This window comes from Dermacentor albipictus, chromosome 7 (assembly GCF_038994185.2).
Source record: "Dermacentor albipictus isolate Rhodes 1998 colony chromosome 7, USDA_Dalb.pri_finalv2, whole genome shotgun sequence".
NCBI classification, from domain to species: Eukaryota; Metazoa; Arthropoda; class Arachnida; order Ixodida; family Ixodidae; genus Dermacentor; species Dermacentor albipictus.
Window position 1 is genome coordinate 34,214,423 of NC_091827.1, and position 17,779 is coordinate 34,232,201.

The following is a 17,779-nucleotide window of genomic DNA, read 5'->3' on the forward strand; positions in this document are numbered from 1 at the left end:
TAGCGTAGTGGGAAAAAGAGAAGGAAGTGTAGTAAAATTGTTACATCACATTGACCTGAGGGCCTCCACACTAATGTATCTCATAGCTTAGAATGTTGCTTTGGGAGTCAATCAACCAGTCAACCGGAGTGGCTTTGGCACCACCAACCTTGTTTCGCCTCGTTTGCAGCATCCGCAAGAGGCCGAGGAGACCACACTAACAGTGGTGCAGCGGGCCCTGCAGCTGCTCAAGCTTCACCTCGAGGCGTTCCAGCGGCGCTACGCCTTCCATCTGCGCCGGTGGCAGCTTCGGGACGGCGCTGGCCTCAGTCCCCATGGTGCTGCACTGCAGGACCCCAGGGGGGTGGGCAACTGCCCTCTTCGCATCGTCTGCCAGCCTGCGGGCCTTTCGCACAAGGTGCGGGTCTCCTAATTTAGGCTGCACCTCTTGCACTAGTTCAGGAAGTGCGGCGCTCTGGTGTCCTCGGTTTGACAGTGCATGGAAAGTAGCGCCACCCGTGCCACTCTTGCACTGACTGGTCTGGAAGTGCAGGCAGTGCAGGCATCTAGTGAGCTCTTTGAAGCAGACGGTGTAGCACTGCACTTGTTGATCAGTGGCGGAGGAGCAGCCTTATTTCGGGCTTCTTGATTGAAACGGTTGGTTTAGCTGGTGTGAGGAGCTGAGCACATGTCCACTGCCTGGCAGGATGTGACGATAGGTATTTAATTATTACAGTGTGTTAACTTCCTTTCATTTCCCAATGAGCTTAGGCCAACGCTTTGTTGCCCCCATACAGTGCTTGCAAATGTGGGGCCAGTCTTCCGCCAAATTGTATAAAAAAATGTCCTTAGATTACCCTATATTTCTGCGAAATGTGGTTCAGTTTGTCAACATGATTTCTGTAATGTTAAATGTTGTTTGTGTTATGCAAACACATTGCAAACATTATAGTTTAAATTTATAATTTTATAAATTTATAAACTTGCACAGAGTGAGGTCAGGTTACTCACCTGAGCTCACTCTATGCGACATTTTTTTTTTTTTGAATAAAGGACATCAAAAGACTGCAATTTCATTACGTAAAAGAGGTGAAGAAAAAAATGAGAAAGGATCTATCGGCCATCAAAACAGACGAGTTTGAAAAATGTTTCCAAGAATAGAATTGCAGATTGGGCAAATGTATTAAGTGTAATGGAGATTACTTTGAAGGTTATAAGGTTGTTTTGTAAAAAAAATGAGTACATAGCTTTTTAAAATTTATTCCGGTTATTTTTGGGTACCCCCTCATACATACTTTGTTGCTGTCCAAAGTTGTTCTGCACGTAGACCAAACTACCATGACTACACGGAACCTTACTTGAAATATAAGGCAGATGGGTGCCAAACCTTCCTTAGAGAATGTAACAATGTCAAAACAGTGTGCCACATCACAACATCAATGTAGGAGATGTGAACAATCTTTATTATTGCCGCCTACTGATATCGCATCATCATGCTTACAGTAAAATACGAAGATTATGGATAATTTTTATCTTTCCCCCAAAGGAAAATTCTCCCAAACATATGACCACTGTGGCTCTTCAAGGTTGCTCTGCCTGTGGCCGGTTCTCTGTGAATTTTAGTATATGCTTGTATAGTCAGCTGACTAGTGCCACGATCACATTGTAGTGCCCAGATTTGCCCGTGCTGCTTTGTTTGGTGTTCCAGCATAAGTTAGTTTCACTGATTACAGATACTTAATTCAGAGTGCAAAGACATCGACAGTACTGCTAAAGGTATGGGCTGCAGAATTGCAAGAACAGTACTTCATTAAAGGTCCCAGGACATCCACACCCTGTCATTTACTTGGAAAAGTGCGTTCACTGTGTTGCTGTATGATCAAAAGTCATAGTTCGGAGGTGAATTTGAAGGTAATTTGCAGTGAACGAAATAAAAATGATGCCATCACGTCAGCAGTTTTCATAATTTCAACGACAATGTGCGAATTTTTCTAGATCCGGACAAAGTTCCTTATTTTTGCTAAACATGACCTAAATTTGCTAGATGGTAAGAAATTTCCTTAGAGTTCCACTAGTACTACTACTGCCTTATCGGTTACCCCGACAGTAAAAAGCAAATGTGCTTCCCATTCCTGCATGCGTTCAAGAAAGGAGCTTAATCTCTCACAGTAGGGGACACAGCTCGCTCGTTGCTGCACTGTTATGCTTTGTTTTCATGTGCTCATGTGCCATGCTGCATTCGGATCACACGAACGCGTGTGGCACCTCACACAGCAACGTCGAGCACTTTTGCAGAAAGTGCAGTCAAATCGAGGCGGCCTTATGTGTATGCGCAGCAAAAGCTGTGGTGGCCTGAGGACTCTTTCGTGTCCCACGTGTGACAGTCTGATGGCCTAGTGGTGGTCCAGACTACCTCTGACCCATCACTTACAGAGGTCGTTGGCCCGGTGTTGCATACTCATGTGCATTTGTACGTTGGCAGACAACGCTGGAGCTCCAGAGCTGGGACCTGGTGGGCGACCTGCGTGCCGAGGTGGCCCACTGGTGGGAAGGGCTGCAACCGCAGCTACAGCCACAGCTTCAGGCCGCCAGCGAGGGTGGTGCTGCGGCCTGCCTGCGCATGATCACCCAGGGGCAGGAGCTCACCACTGACCTGGACGAGAAGCCTTTGGCTGACCTTGGCTTCAAGGATCTACAGGTTGGTGGTAGAAGCTAGCAATCTCGAATGAGTTCCTTCCCAGATTTTGTGGTGAAGAGTCGTCAACCTCATCTTTGCTCCAGGTAATTCAGAGCTACATTTTTGTCCCTGTGTGGGTTTGCATGACCTCCTTGCTGCTGCTTGTGCAAGCTCTGTCGTTGAGGAGAAGCATTTGCTACTTTGAACACGACACTTTGTCACGAGCGTGACTGACTCGCAAAAGAATGGGAACATAACCGTAGATATTCGACACAGTTTGGAAGAAACAGCATTCATCACTTTGAAGATAGCGCTTCATCACAAATGTAACCGACTCTTCAAGGAATGTAAAAATTTGCATCGCCATTTCATGCAGTCCTGCAGGAGAAGCATTCCTCAGTGTAAGCACAGCCTTTCCTCTTTGTCACGAATGTTGCCGACTCACCAAGGAACAAGAACATTTGTGCAAACATTCAGTACTAACGTGTTCTAATCGGCATGGAGGTTGGAGGGACCATTGTTCTTGCCTCATCTATGGCTCCGAGAAGGAGTGTCTTCATGGCCCAATGCTTTGAACCTGGTGCATTCGCAGACTGTGTTTGTGTCACCGCAACTGGCGCTGCATGTCATTATTTCTTTCAACGGGAGGTCGCTCTTGGCCCAGCGCTTTGCCCTTATTTTTGATTACCTGTTATCTAGCGTTGACTACATTGAACACGTATGTGGTCGCAGATTGTGTTCGTGTCGGTAGGAGCTGCCCGACAGAGGCGACGGGCGGGACCGGGTCTCCCCGAACCGGCGAGCCTGCTTCCCTGCCCACCCCGGGAGCGACTCCCCACCCTGGTGCTCCTGCGGCCCACTTACCTGGAGTGCCTCTTCTCACTCATGCAGCTACTTGGCAACGTCCGGACACGAAACCGGGCTGGGGTGAGTTTGCATTGCAGTGCCTTGCAGAGAATATCGGGAGCCATCGGCTTTCGCTGTCAACCTAGTTTCTTCCTGCAGTGCCTGAGGAATCCTAACGGGACAAGTACACCGACAGTGACAAGGCTACTTTGTCAGGGAAACTGTCGAAGACAAGTTGTCTTGTCAAAACGTTGGCCCCTGAGACGTTCCTTGTTTGTCTGCCATTGATATCAGTGCCCTAAGGAAGGCTTCTTAAAATAAATATCAACTCAAATAAAATCAAGTTTATATTTTCATTCTGTCAAGATACAGAAAGAAGGACTGGGGAAAAGATCTTCTTTAAAACGGCTTGACTAGTTCGCAGCCCCGTGTGATTGATAAACAAATAAATAAGAGGTACGTCAATGCACTTCATGACAACTTTGCAGATAGGCGTCTCAAAACTGGTTATGATGTTCGGGGTACCTGCTTAAAACGTGCTTTAAGCACCGACTTCATTAAATTCTGTAATTGTGATTTGTTCCTTGAAGAAATTGATAAAGAACTTCATTCATTAACTTAAGTTACACGATTCACAATCGGTGATTAGCAAAATGTCTTTAGGCCAGCAGGGAAAATTATGAATTTTCTTAAGAATTTAACCTTATAATTTTTATTGGAATGCTTATGAGAATTGCCCGGTCGTTTCTGAGACACCTGGTGCCAAAATGAGTCCTGCACTGAATCAAAAAGGCATTTCGCACAAGCCTTTTTACAAGTTTCTTTGATAGTGCTGCGGTGCGAACATGGCTGGTACCTGTTTCTTCATGCTTTTTTTTTTTTAATTGTAGTCTTGCTACAATGCTTTAAGAAGGTGTGGGTTAAAGTGAATAACAAAGTGGGACCAGTTTGTGCTGTTGTTCTTGCCGCGACAGAGTGGTTGTCATTGCCTGCAAATTCTGCCGGAAAGTTGCAGCCTTATTGTTGCACATTATTTTGGGATAGCATGAAACCTTTAGGAAGTAAAAAGTTTTCTTCTCTTCAGTGAGTAATAGACAGTTTCAATATTATGTTCCATCTGCTTGACTGCACATATTGCAACTAGGGCAAGCTTGAGGGCTAGTTTGTGTGCTAGGTTGCGAGACAGTAGAGCGCTTCACATCGCAAGTGCACGGGCAATGCTAAATGATATGCCGCCATTTAGCAGGTGGGAATCAAACCCTTTCCGAGGCACCAGCACAGCCCTTTGTTAGGCTTAGCACCATCAAAACGGACTTCTTGAAAAGCAGTGCGAAATCAAAGCTAATACGCCACTGCTGGAGTGATGTTAGCGGAAACAGAAGCTGATTTGATCATTAGTTTGTTGAAGCAGAATAAATAGCCCAGTGGGTTAAGTAAATTTGGTCTACAATAACTGCCTTGGGTTCCATCATGTTATCAAGCTAGTCACTCAAAGCATGTAGTGCCATATCCAAAAGACATCATGTAGGCATTATTTGCAGAGCTCCCTCTTGCATTTTACATGCCCATTTTTGGTCAGCTAGTTGGTTTATTGTGTACGCAAACCTGCAGTAAACTGTTGAACTTGTGGCAATAAATAAAAATGTAGGGGTGTGCGAATACTCGAATGTTAAATTTCAGATCAAATAGTGAATGTTAGAATAATTCGACTTGTGCATCGGATATCTGGTACAGTGAAACCCACTTATAACAACATTCATATGCCACGAAAATTCCGTTTTATAACTAATAATCGTTTTAACCGGATTGAATGAAAAAAAAAATTTACTTGGCTGTTTCGGTTGCTATTTTGCACGTGGTCTGTCCACTGAGCAAGTATGTCTTGAAGACGTCGCATCTTTGTGTGTTTGCACAGCTTCGCATTTGTGCCTTCGCAAGAGCCATGTGTTGGAAATATAATGTGGCTCGTTTCTTCGATCTGCATGGCGATAACCGCCAATGGAAATCGCCAATGCAGTGAGACTCTTGTCAACTGTTTACGAAGACGACATAACTTTTGCATAAATCCTAGCAAATCTGATAAACTCCAAGCGTAGTATGAGGCAGGGCATTATTAGAGATTTTTTTAAGCCACCCTAAGCCTAATAAATTTTGTTTTTTGGGCTGAACGAGTTTTTCGGACTGTTCGATTTTTGGGACTATTTTTCAGTCCCCACGAGGTCCGGAAGATCGGTCGACGACTATGACAGCGGCCTTAACCCTCAGAAAGGCAGCAAACCACCTCGCCAACAAAAGCGAGCGCGCAGGATTAGTGTTGTTCATGGTGCCATCTCTGTGAAACACTGTATGGTGCCTCCTTGTTCAGAACGCCATTTGTATGCACGCATCGGTCTTTTTTCGTAGCTTTGCGCAACCCGTCATAAGACTAGCTTTGGATATACATGGCGGGCTTGAAAATGTCATGCGACCAGTGTGTTTTCCCGAAGAAAATGGGAAGGCAATACTTTCTAATCAATAGGAGATTGACATAAAGTACTTGATTCTTTTCAGTTGGCATTCTATCGATAAAAAATATTTTCCAGAGCTTCGTATACGAACCGAGTTGTCAGTGCTGGAATACTGAATTGGAGTTCCCTTTAGTAATAGTAGAGCAAACTAAAAATATTGATTCATGAGTACCTAAGTTACTGATGGCTAGCAAGATTCTTGTTATGTAATGTAAGTACTAGAGGCTTCTGAGCATGTGCAGAACTGTCTTTTGCACAAAATTTGTATGCTTAAATGTCCTTGTCACATTTTCTGATGTTCAATATTCGATTTTATATTTGGCTTTCTTTTTCTTGATTGTATTCGATATTGGACTCGAAATCTACAATTTGGTATTTTCACACCCATACTTGAAGAAGTGAGCCTAGTTTCACAGATTTTTCTCTGCTGTAACAGGACAATTCTTCTGACATGCACACTCTTCCAACAAGTTGCTGCTTCACTTTGGTTTTCTTCTGCGGTAGCTGTCAACATGTTAAAAATGTGATGCTTGCCACTCTCGTATCATAGCCGTTTTTCGTATGTGTGTGTGGATGAATACGGGATTAATGAGAGCGAGAAAGCGGGCAGAGCTGACATGCTGTTTTTGTCGGCCGCACGACAGGCCGATTTTCTCTTTCAGCAGATTCTGCCGGTAAGTTGCCGCTCCGCCGTAACGCACATTTTTAGATGACGGGCAGCTTGAGCTAAAGTTGCTTGCAACTCGTCTTCTCGCTGCAGGAGATGGTGCTGCACACAAAGGCCCAAGTCCTGTCTCGACGAGTTTGGGAAATACTCACCATGCTTCCTACGTCACCCGCAGTGCTTCGTCAGTTTGTACAGGTTGCATTGGTAAGTCGCAGATACGCTGTGGAATGTCTCTTTGCCGCGGTTGAGCAGATGCCTACAGTCTACATTGCTGCGTTTGATCTCGCTGAAATACATGTACACTCTTCGTCAATTTCATCACTTAACATTTAATCAACACTTAATCTGTGTTCAAACAGCGGTTCTAGCAAACGTGCATGTAATGCACTGCTGTTTGTAATGTTGTTCACCTGATGAAGAATCCTGCTGACAGAACTTTTGCTCATTACAAATGCGCCCAAGGAAAATTGCTGATTTATTACACAAATCTGGTATTCTCTTTCATATTGGTGGTGAGTGTAGAGTTAACCTTGTAGCGGCCGGCGCTAGCTCAAAGATTGTCATCTACTCAGACACGACTGACCTCTTCATTATCAGTGGCACTGGCTTGTATTAATGAGATACAACAACGTTCTGTTCTTCTCGAAAACATGAAGGGCTCAGGTGTAAAAGCTGCCCCAAACAGTATCTTGACGGATGCCCACAGCCCCCTCTGTGCAATGCACTCAACAATAACAGCATGCATTCAAAACTTTAGTAAAAACAAAAACAGATACTGTCAAACCTTGATTTAATGAACCTCAATTTAACGACATTCGTGATGTGATGAACTATTTTAATTTCTTTAGTTCCATTGAAAACCGTGCAACCTTCTTTCTTGATTTAACAAAGTGATCTCGTGACACGGTTTCTATTTTAACAAAGTTTTTGGCCATTTCAAGCATGTACTTGGAGCCTGTTTGGCTAGTAAATCTATCAAAAAACTTCAATAAAAATTTCCGCCCAAGCACAAGTTACTTTAAGCATAATCGCCATTTGCACTACACTAGCCACAGATACCAAGCATGCAGGGGCGACACTCTTGAGCAGTCACTCTTAGAGATAGTGCTATCGCTTTCATGAGATTTTGCGTGACTCGGCATTGGACAGGGAACGTTGTCAGCTGCATAATTCAAAAAGTCCAATATCTGTATGCAGATAGTGAGCCTTCTGCACAACTCCAGGAATCTTGGGAAAGTGATAAGTATCTCAAAATGGCCACTCCGGATTGCAGTCGAGCACGAAATGAACCCATATGAACTCACAGCAACCTTCTCAAAAACGTGCTCGTGACAGTGATGCTGCTGGCATTCGACGGCAGGCTGTTGCCAACGGCGTGAGCGTGTCTTGGTTTCGTATCCATCTGTAAAGCGCAGGCAAATTAGAGACCCATTTTCTCTGAAAAACAGGTGCTCTATTAGGTCTGGGTAAATATGGTACTCAAATGTCATGTCCATAATGAACATAGCTATAACGAACTATCAGATATGAGAAAATAAATCAAAAATTTGGTTCACCGTGCTTTATTTCAATTAGTGTTTTGCTGCTATACCGAAACCGAGGTGGAAGTTCTGAGGAAATATTGGTTATAGCAGAGTGAATGTTTGTTCACTCAGCAGCTTTAGGTATGTATACTGACAGCAAAAATGTCAGCTGCTTGGCCAGAACAACTTGAATATCTTTTTAACTTGCAGGCTCAAAACCCGTATTTTTGAAGCAAAGATGTGATATAGTTAGCAAGACCAACTTGAAACGGCATGTTTTAGACGGACGTGCATGTTGTGGCAAGTGTCTTGACTTGGCTGGTCTGGAGCTGGCTAGTCAATGTGCAGGTCCTGTGTGATCGCATCGATTGGTTGTTGTGTATTAACAGGTCGAAGTGCTTGTCTGTAATTAAACGTTGTTTAGTGCCACATGTTGGCACGGCAAGCTGCCGATGAGCAGTCATTGTTGGCGAAAGCACCTTTGCTGGCTCATCGGAGGTATCATGTATGTGCTTCTTTCACATAGATCTGATCTAATTTTGTTCTCTCTGCTTACAACGAGTGTTAGATATAACAAAAGTATTTTGTTGTTGGATGTGACTTTTCTATAGCAAGGTTCTACGGTAGGTAAATTGATCATTGGGAACTTCTCCACTTGAGAATTGTGGATTGTCGCCAACTCTTTCTGTCTCATTTCGTCATTTCAGGAACCCGAAGGTGCGGCAGTTGCCCTCCAAACTCTGCTCAACCCAGAAGAACCTCAGAAGTTGATGTACTCCCTCCAGATCGTGGAATCCTTACGCCAGCGTGGATCTCGCTCCCACTTAGTTCAACCGAAAGAAAGCGATGTGAGAAGCATGTCTTTTCGGGGATTCCAGCCGTGGCTTTTCAATGACGTTGGCAGTCTTGCAGCACTAAGTTGTAATTAATTGTTAGTGTTGTTGCCGTGACCCAGACAACACTCATATATTATCCGCACACATACATATACATTCCGAGGGCGCCGCCATCCAGTCACCGAGGTACATGTGTTTTGTGACCTTTGCAGACTCTGCCTTCAGCTTGCCACACAACAGCACAGGATTGTGTAGGTTTCGCAGGAGATTGCGCAAGTATGCCTGGAATTTTTAATGACATGGCCATGAGTTGCAAACAACCCTGCAAGACACGACAGCTAGTGCACCGAGAGATGAACACGAAAAATAGTAAACGGAATCGGAATACAAATTCTTGTGTTCATCTTTCTGCACGCTGGTCGTCATGAATGCCTTCCAGCTTGCTCAATTAGCAATGCTTTTGCGGGGTACCTGCAAGAACAGACGTGGGCACATATTTGTAGCTTCTCTAGTTGCCTATGCTCTCCTTTACTTGATGTTCTTGCAAAGAATGACGTCCATGGCGGTACATCATACGGACAGTTGCCACTAATAGTGTGTAATTATAGCCGCAGTAGGCACAGATGCTGGTCAGCACTTAGCAGGACAGCCTTCTTAAATTGGTGTCATCACGTTTAGTAGACGTTCTGTTATCTCTAGAGTATGTTCGCTTTGTTAGTGGCCGAAACATACTTACAGGTAGCAGATATTTCAGTGCATTTTAATGAAATATTTCTTGGTGCAACTATTAGCGGATTTGAAGGGATGCATCGTGGATTCAAGCATGTTTTGAGCACTTTGTTAGTGGTATGTTCATAGTTAGTGGTGCTGCCTGTCTTTAATTATGTGGAGATATGATTAAATGATAGGTTATAAAACCCCTTTGACACTTTTTATTCTTTGAAACAAAGTATTCTCAAAAGATATTCAGTGAGCACTCTGCTATTAACATAGACAAATGTCCTGGATGCCTTTCAGTGGCATTGCTATCATAACACTACATACTACTTGCAGGCCCTAAAATTGTCTGTTTACTCTATTTGATCTTCTCTTTCATTGTCATTTTTTTTTGCAGATTGTTGTGAAGCTTTAGCAGGTTTTAACTGATCTTGAGTTTAAATTTAAGTAAAGGAGTTAAGTAGAAAGTCGTAAGGAGAAACAGCAACGCTGTGTTACATTCTCTTCAGGTGGACTTGCATTCCCAAAACAATGGGCCATGCTGCTCTACTACCAATGAGATCGGAGACGATGCGAAAGACATGGGATTTTCGGTTCCCTTGGGCCCAACGTGGGCAGAGAAGGTGATGTGCTTGATCTTAGTGGAGATTGTGTTTTCCTGTGGGAGCAGTTAGTGTGCGTGCACATGTGCATGTGTGTATGTATGTGTATGTATCCACATGTGTGCATTAGATAGCGATTTCTTTTCTTTCGTTGAATTTCAGCCTCTTTGTTTCTTGTTCTTTGTTTCAGCTTTGTTCAGCTGCTCTCTCTTGCTTTTCATATAGGGCTAACATGAAACACACACAAAAAAAGGAAATAATGATGATGGAGGGATTGCATCTAGTTTGGTATTATTTCGAGTAATTTCTGTGGCTGATATCATCCACATTGTGTGCTGCAGCAAAGCCATTATTGTGACTATAACCGCCAAGAAATGTCAACATAAATGCCAAAAGTATCACTGAAAATGTCAATGCCATAAATGGAACATTTAATTATGTCTGTTGTGATCCGAGATTGAACAAAAAGTCATGGTAGGCTGAAAATAGGAGCAGATGTGAGAGTTGATGAGGGTGATGTGCATGCAACGCAATAAGCGTTAGGTCTACCATGGGAAATTATCAGAGTTTCGTTAATTGCTCGCCTGAGCAACTGCATGGTACTTAAAGGGGTTTAGGAAACGAACATGGTGTGGGGAGGGGTGTCTAAATGCACCAGCAGCTTACTGAAACCTGACAGAGCAGTTGTTTATTTTTCAATTTACTAATCTAGGCTGCTGAGCTGGATGTTTCAGGGCTCAAGCTTCAGAATAGCACGAAATAAGACTTGAGCAAAAAGGATAGGACTATCTGTGCCTTATGTTGCGCTGTTCTTAAGCGTCACATTTAAGGCCACATGAGGAGCTTTTATGCTCCTGGATGTTCACAGTATCGTTTTAGCTTATCAGAGCATAGTTACCACCGGTACTGACAGATAAAATCTACATGATATACTAACTCCCTTTTGTGCAACGTGTTAAGGAGCTTGGATGTAAGCCCATTTTGTATTACCTGTTTAGTCTGCAGCTGACTGAAAGTGCGACACCCATTCGTTTTCAGTTCGTGGAGTGTGGTGGCCTGCGGCATCTCTTTGACATCTTCACTTCGGGAGTGCTTCATCCTCACGAAGGCGAGGAGTGGAACGAAGTAAGTAACCCTGCTTATGTACTTGTTTGCTGAAAGCGCATTTTGGACATAGTACCACGGTTACCTAACTTCCATACAGCTGGCTGCTCAGTTGTCATGGGCCTCAACAGTACCTTCCTGCTTTTGCTGCTCACATGTGCAACACAAAATGTACTGCTCATTAAATAAGAACATCATTCCTCAGAAATACATAAGAAAGCTCCACTTCAACTGATTCCCAGACCACGTGAGGTCCATGTAATTTTGGGGGTTGGGCAGGTATTCGTAATAAAGAAATCAGAGAGCTTCCTAGGTAATCGTCAACAGATAGCTTATTACTAGTGCATAACTTAAGTAGGAATCAGCAAAACAAAAAAGAAACACTAGAGGGGAAGTGTCGAATCACACAAAATGTTTTCTTTTTTTTCTCCCCCCCCCCTTCCCCCCCCGAATGTGTGCAGTGGGCAGAAGACTGCCTTGCCTGCCTGCTGAGGGTTCTGTACCAGCTGAGTGTTGAAGGTGGAGGCATGGACATGACGTCCGATGCCTGCCCAGACACTCTGTCTGTCGATGCCATCTTGGAACAGCCACGAAAGAAGGCCAAGCGTCAACGGCGTGCCAATCCAGATCGACTGTTTGTGCCAAGGCTAGGGCAGGTTAGTTCTTCAGCACTTGTGCATAATGCCAGTTGTCACTTGTATACAAGCCTCTGTTGGTTTTAGGACGACTGCGGGAAAACCAAGGAAAGGTTGTTAGAAAAATTAAAGGTATAATTTAGTGTGTGCTGTTTAAAAAAGAGCTAACTGCGTAAGTTGTGTGGTAAAAGATTGCTGAGCCGACCCCTGTTAATCACGAAAATCAAGCGATTTAGTCTGGTCCTGGCAAATGTATGCACTATTCTGTGGCACCAGGTCTTTGTTAAGAGTTCGTTGCACAGCAGTTAGATCAGACAGTTTAGTTTTCTTTAATTTTGGAAGGATTTGTCACAAGATATTATAAGGAATATAAAAGAAAAATCAAATCAAAGCTTCTGCCTCTGCACCTGTGGTGTGACGGTTGACAAGGTCGCAGAGACATTGCTTCAGTCCCTGCACAATGTAGGTCAGACGGTTGGTGCATTACAAATGGGATGGTGGTGCTTGACTCAGCCAGCAGTGGTCCTAGCCCTCTCATGACCTCCACTTACACCACTCCAAAGTGCACAGCAAGGACGCTTACGCCCTCTGAACACAGCGTAAAGCACTAACCAGCGGCTGCAGCGGTCACGGAAGTAAAACAGTGGAATGCGTGTCACCGTGATCATCACTGGATAAACACCTTTGGATGCCACATCCGCAGCTCTACGTGCAAAATTTATGTCATTGTATCACAACTCCTAAAAGAAGTGACCATGATTAATGACATGCAGGACATTCCTGATTATACCTCTACTTTAAGATTGCTTCAGGCGCTTCAGAACGAAGCCTGTAAAGATGCTGCCTTCTGTAGATGTTGGTGGCATCAGTAAGGGATCATGCACAGGCTTCTATTCTTTTGTACTACTAGTAGTTGTAGTATTAGTAGCCCCAGTAGTAATATAAGTGGTAGTACTAGTAGCAGCAGTACTACGAGTTGATAGTACAGTCAAACTTTAGTACAATGATGTTGCATGTAATGACAAAATACCTGTTTATCCAAAATTTGCTATAATGTTTATTACATTTTAGACGTCAATGAGAAAAAGTCGAGGCATACTTTGTTATATCTGATAATTGGTTATATCTGTGCTTATTGTATTTAGGTCAATATTGTGGGCCAGATGTGGGGTTCTCCTCCGTTACTCTTGGGACAAAGGAACGACAACACAGTAGTGCAAACAATCACAAGTGCATTTATTGCACCTTTTATAGATCAATGCCTGCTAGCCGAGTTGCTATCCACAAAGCATGCCGATGGGCACGTGACAAATCTAGAAGTACGACTCACCGCGACCGGAAGCTAGCCAATATGTTCGCCCCATGCTGGATCCCAACGCCTGGTCGTTTGTGTGTTCGGTCACGCCAACGGTGGTGCGTTTGAAGGCGGCCACGCGAGGCGGTCTCGCAGAAGCATGGGTCGGCGCGCACGCGGGAGACGTCCACGCCGTGCGCCGACCCGCCTGGAAAGAGGGTCGCTGCACGCGCGCACGGCACGTTCGTGCTGCTTGCTGTCTCGAACCCAAGAGAGAGCGCCTTGTCTCTCCCGCACCCAAGTAACCCCGCAGCAGCGCAACACTAGCGCCATCTCTCGGACTGCGCTTCAACCACATCGATCGCGCGGACGTCACGCAGGCCACGCGGCGAAGCGGGAGTACAGGAGACGTGCTATGCGGGAAAATCATCAGGGGACGCGCAAGAGTCGCGCATCCCCACAATATCAAACAATACCAAAAAGAACATCATTGTTGTATCTGGACTGCCGTTAAAAAAAAAAAATACTGGCGCACGTACCTTTGTAGTGCCAAACTCCGCTTTGTCACTTGCGCTAAAGAATAAACATTGGAGAAAGAGGGCAGTGAAAAAGTGTTTATGCCTCTAAACAGCATGTCAAGTGTAAGGCGTGCTGAAATAGTCACCAATCTGCACTTGCTTTATATGGGCGTTTTTTTTCCCATAGCCCTAATGCACAAGGCGATACTCTTGAGTTGACTCAGCGTTATAATTGATATGTGGTTATATGTGGTATCATTATAAGTGGACTGCACTGTAGTTGTTTAGCTGTTGCCATCATCATTGTAATTGTTTCGCATGTGAATTATCTTCAGCAGGTGTCCGTCTCGCTTAATGTGGAACAGCATTTTCTTCCCACATCTGTTTTTTTTCTACTTGATAAGCAGAACCTCGCACCCTCAGCTTATCTGTGCTCTTTATGATTACAGGTGCTACTTCAGATGCTGTCGAGTGCCGAATCCCTGAGCCTCATTCGACTCCTCCAGGGTGCGCTAGGAGAAGGCGCTCTCCTACGAGATCCTCACGAACTACGCACTGGATTCTGGGGTAGGCCTCAGGTGAGTTGGACAATATTGTCCTTGCCTTCCGACATAACCCAACCAATACAGTGAAAGCTCACTTGATGAGTAGACATCGACGGACAAACTTCAGGGCTAGGTAAGCCAGAAAAGACGCAGCAGTCAGGCGGTCAGGTGTCAATGCCAATTTCTGCCGCAGCTTGCCATGATGTCAAGGAGTCTGATAGCTCGACTTCGTCTCTCTCTATTTGATAATCGGTAAAGAAGGATTATGCTACATTATGAAGAAACCAAAGAGCTACCAAAAGCGCGCTTACACAGGAATTGGGGCAGGGCTAATAAGTTGTAGCTACCTAGAAATAAAAGGAGTAATGCTCGGTAACAGTGAAGTTTTTTTAAAAAATAATGATGACTGTAGACGTGAAGGCAAAGTAATAAACGGGGCTTGTCACTGCTAACTATCGTGGGTGAACAAGTTGAGGTAATCTTCTTTGCAACATTCGTTCTAGAAAACGTCACAAATTGACGAATTGCCGCAGGTGGTGCAGTGCGTCATGCGCCTCCTGGCGTCGTGGGCTCACTCTCGACCTCCGCCGCCGGGCCCACCCCTGCTGCTCCAGCCACCATCTGGCCAAGGCTTGGACAATTGGCTGCGGCGCCTCGTGCTGGACGATCCCGACGTGCGTACACCTGGGTTCTACTGTCATCTGTGAACCTGTAGACTGTTCCGACTTGTGCGACTTGCCTGATTTCATTGTTATAGTGTCATCTATTTATCAGCTTCACCACCTATTTATCAGCTTCACACTCGTAGGGCTGAGTTGCATCTTTCACCGTTTTGGCCATTCATTTTGGCAATATGGGTTTGTGGCTGCCCTCACATTTATTTACAAAGGCTTGTCCTGCGATAGGAACATTATCTCTTTTCATTCTCGTGTATATTTTTGTCCTTGCACAATTGTGCAGGAATATGTTGGCACACCCTTCAAAGATGGCGGTGCACCATTGCGGTTGATACATGCCACTACTAAGTGAAGGTGGTCTACAGACAGCAAAGAGGAGTCCATCAGGCAGTTTCAACCCCCAAACGTGTGCTGGCCTGTAATCATCCGGAAGATATAACCGTACAACATGGTCAGGGCTCTGTCAAATTTTTGGGCTTGTAAAAGTACTTGTGTAAGTAGAGGATAGGGCGGCTGCTGGAGAGGTGTAATGGGTAAAGCCCCTCAATCTCCCAAAGTAGCGCCATTCACTTCCCTCCTCCTCCGCTCGGCGCGGCCTCGACGGTGGCGCCGCTGGTGGTGGACCTGCCGTAGCAGACGACGGCTAACACGCTACGGGAGGAAATCCGCGGAAAAGTTCATTCGAGTCCTGCGGAGCAGTTTTTTCAATCTAGATCTTGCTTTGTCAGTCGGTAACTGGCCTTAAGAATGTCGTGTCGGATTTGCGGAAGAAATAGAGAAAAGCACCATTATTCAAGGCGTATTTGAGGCGTAAAGCGCGCGCACGTTGAAAGTTCGTGTTGCTGAAACACGACACAAGCACGCGGTGTGCTCAGACACGCGAGTAATTACCAGAGTTTCAGGTTTTGACAGCGCGAAAGTATGTGCACGTGGTTTCGTAGGTTAATTTACGTACCTGCAGGATGCTTTTGTTCGGCTGGCGCGTGAGAGATTCCGACTGTCTGCGGTCGGCAATGCCTGGCAGCAGGGCCGTTTCTGTTCCGCGCCTTTTACAGATGTACGTAGCTCATGCACAGGTTGTGGTGGCCATGAGCAACGTTTTCACACATAGGCGGTATAGATAATTTTAACAACCTACCAGCATATGAAATCGTTATTTATTTATTACAGTGCAAATGGTTAGAATTTGATAGAAAAGAAAGAAGGAACTTGATGGGACAACTGGAAAGAGGTTCAGAAAATAATTATCCCCCTCCCTCATTGGCACCAGCAACACTTTTGTTGAAGTGCTAATTTTATCTCTCTATACTACGTGCGTCTGTATTCTTTTGCATTGTAAGTTTTCACAAGGAAGCAGTGTTGCGTTAACTGGAACAGTCAAGGCACACAAGACAGAAGAAAAGTTGATTCTTGGGTTTTACATCCCAACACCACGATCTCATAAGGCACGCCATAATGGGGGCTCTGGATTAATTTTTTTTGCAGCTGGGGTTCTTTAACGCACCCCCAATGCACTGGACACGGGCCCGTTTTGACACGGGCGTCAAAAGAAGAGGTTGGAGGAGCCGTGTCACTTCACAAAGCCGCGCGTTCTTTGCCACTTGCTCGAAGTCAGCCCGCCCGATCTTGTGAATCCACACTTTTCTTCGTTTTGCGTTGCACCCGGCGGATGGTAAAACAAAAAGCTTTTTGCCGTCACTGGGTCTGTTGTGGCAACCGTAGGCGCAGCAGCACGGCATTGCAATTAAGCACTCGGCCCTAACACATTGTATAAAACTACCGCGCTCCTTCAAACCGCCTGCCGTACTTCGACGCGCAGGCCCAAGAATGGGGGTCGCAGCGCGCTGGAAAGAAAAGATATACAAAAGCGCGGCGCCTGCTCTGCGCCGGAAAGAAAAAAATATACAAAAGCGCGGGGCCCGCTTTCACGTGACACAGATTGGCCAATGGGGGAGCGGAGGAGGCTGGGGCGACAGGAGGAGTGGAGGAGGAAGCGCCTGGGTGAGCGGGGTGGCGGAAAGATCTAAGAATGGCGCTACTTTTGGAAAATTGAGGGGCTTTAGTAATGGGTAGGGTCGCGGAGCATGGATAGCGCAGCATAGCCAAAACACACTTATTCAAACATGCACGCGTATTGTTGCATACATCTGCTCAGAATGCTCAGAAACATGGCATGTGCGTTGGACTACTTGTGCTGTGTTTCTGAGCATTTTAGGATGTCATCGCATGGTTTTTGGGGGGTGGCCACTTTACAATGCAGTACAACTAGTTCCAGCTGTGGCTGACGCATTTTGATGAGGGTGAAATGCAAAAACGCCTGTACAGTCGCCGACCGTTTATTCGGACCTCACGGGGACTGCGGAAATGTCCGAATAAACAGGTGTCCGAAAAAGCAGATTATGAAAAAAAAATGAAATCCTTTATATCCACACACTTATTCGGGCTCGGCAGTAAGCTTGAAGAAATCGCGAATGCGCCGTTGCACGCTGTTCCGTTTACACGCAATTAGATAAGCCTGAATCTCGGAGAGGGTCGTACGGTCACTATAGGCGGCTGAAAGCACAGTCACTGCTTGTGCACGCTCCGCATGCGACGGCAGCGTAGCACATGGTGCGTCAACTTCCGACTCGGTCATCGTCCGGCGGTGCAGCA

The 17,779-nt window shown here is 45.3% G+C and overlaps 1 protein-coding gene across 5 annotated transcripts in view; it reads left to right on the forward strand.

Annotated features, from left to right (window-relative positions):
- Positions 1-17,779, forward strand: part of puf (ubiquitinyl hydrolase 1 puf) — a 115,543-nt gene that overhangs the window by 48,526 nt on the left and 49,238 nt on the right. For 3 of the 5 annotated variants that reach the window (XM_070521856.1, XM_070521857.1, XM_070521859.1), the window contains 11 exons: positions 170-397; positions 2,462-2,677; positions 3,389-3,583; positions 6,654-6,683; positions 6,770-6,880; positions 8,907-9,047; positions 10,262-10,375; positions 11,393-11,479; positions 11,920-12,114; positions 14,355-14,483; positions 14,984-15,124. In XM_070521856.1, the coding sequence (XP_070377957.1) occupies positions 170-397; positions 2,462-2,677; positions 3,389-3,583; positions 6,654-6,683; positions 6,770-6,880; positions 8,907-9,047; positions 10,262-10,375; positions 11,393-11,479; positions 11,920-12,114; positions 14,355-14,483; positions 14,984-15,124 (1,587 nt within the window). The remainder of the gene's footprint in view (positions 1-169; positions 398-2,461; positions 2,678-3,388; positions 3,584-6,653; positions 6,684-6,769; positions 6,881-8,906; positions 9,048-10,261; positions 10,376-11,392; positions 11,480-11,919; positions 12,115-14,354; positions 14,484-14,983; positions 15,125-17,779) is intronic. The other 2 variants (XM_070521858.1, XM_070521860.1) reach the window with 1 other exon arrangement.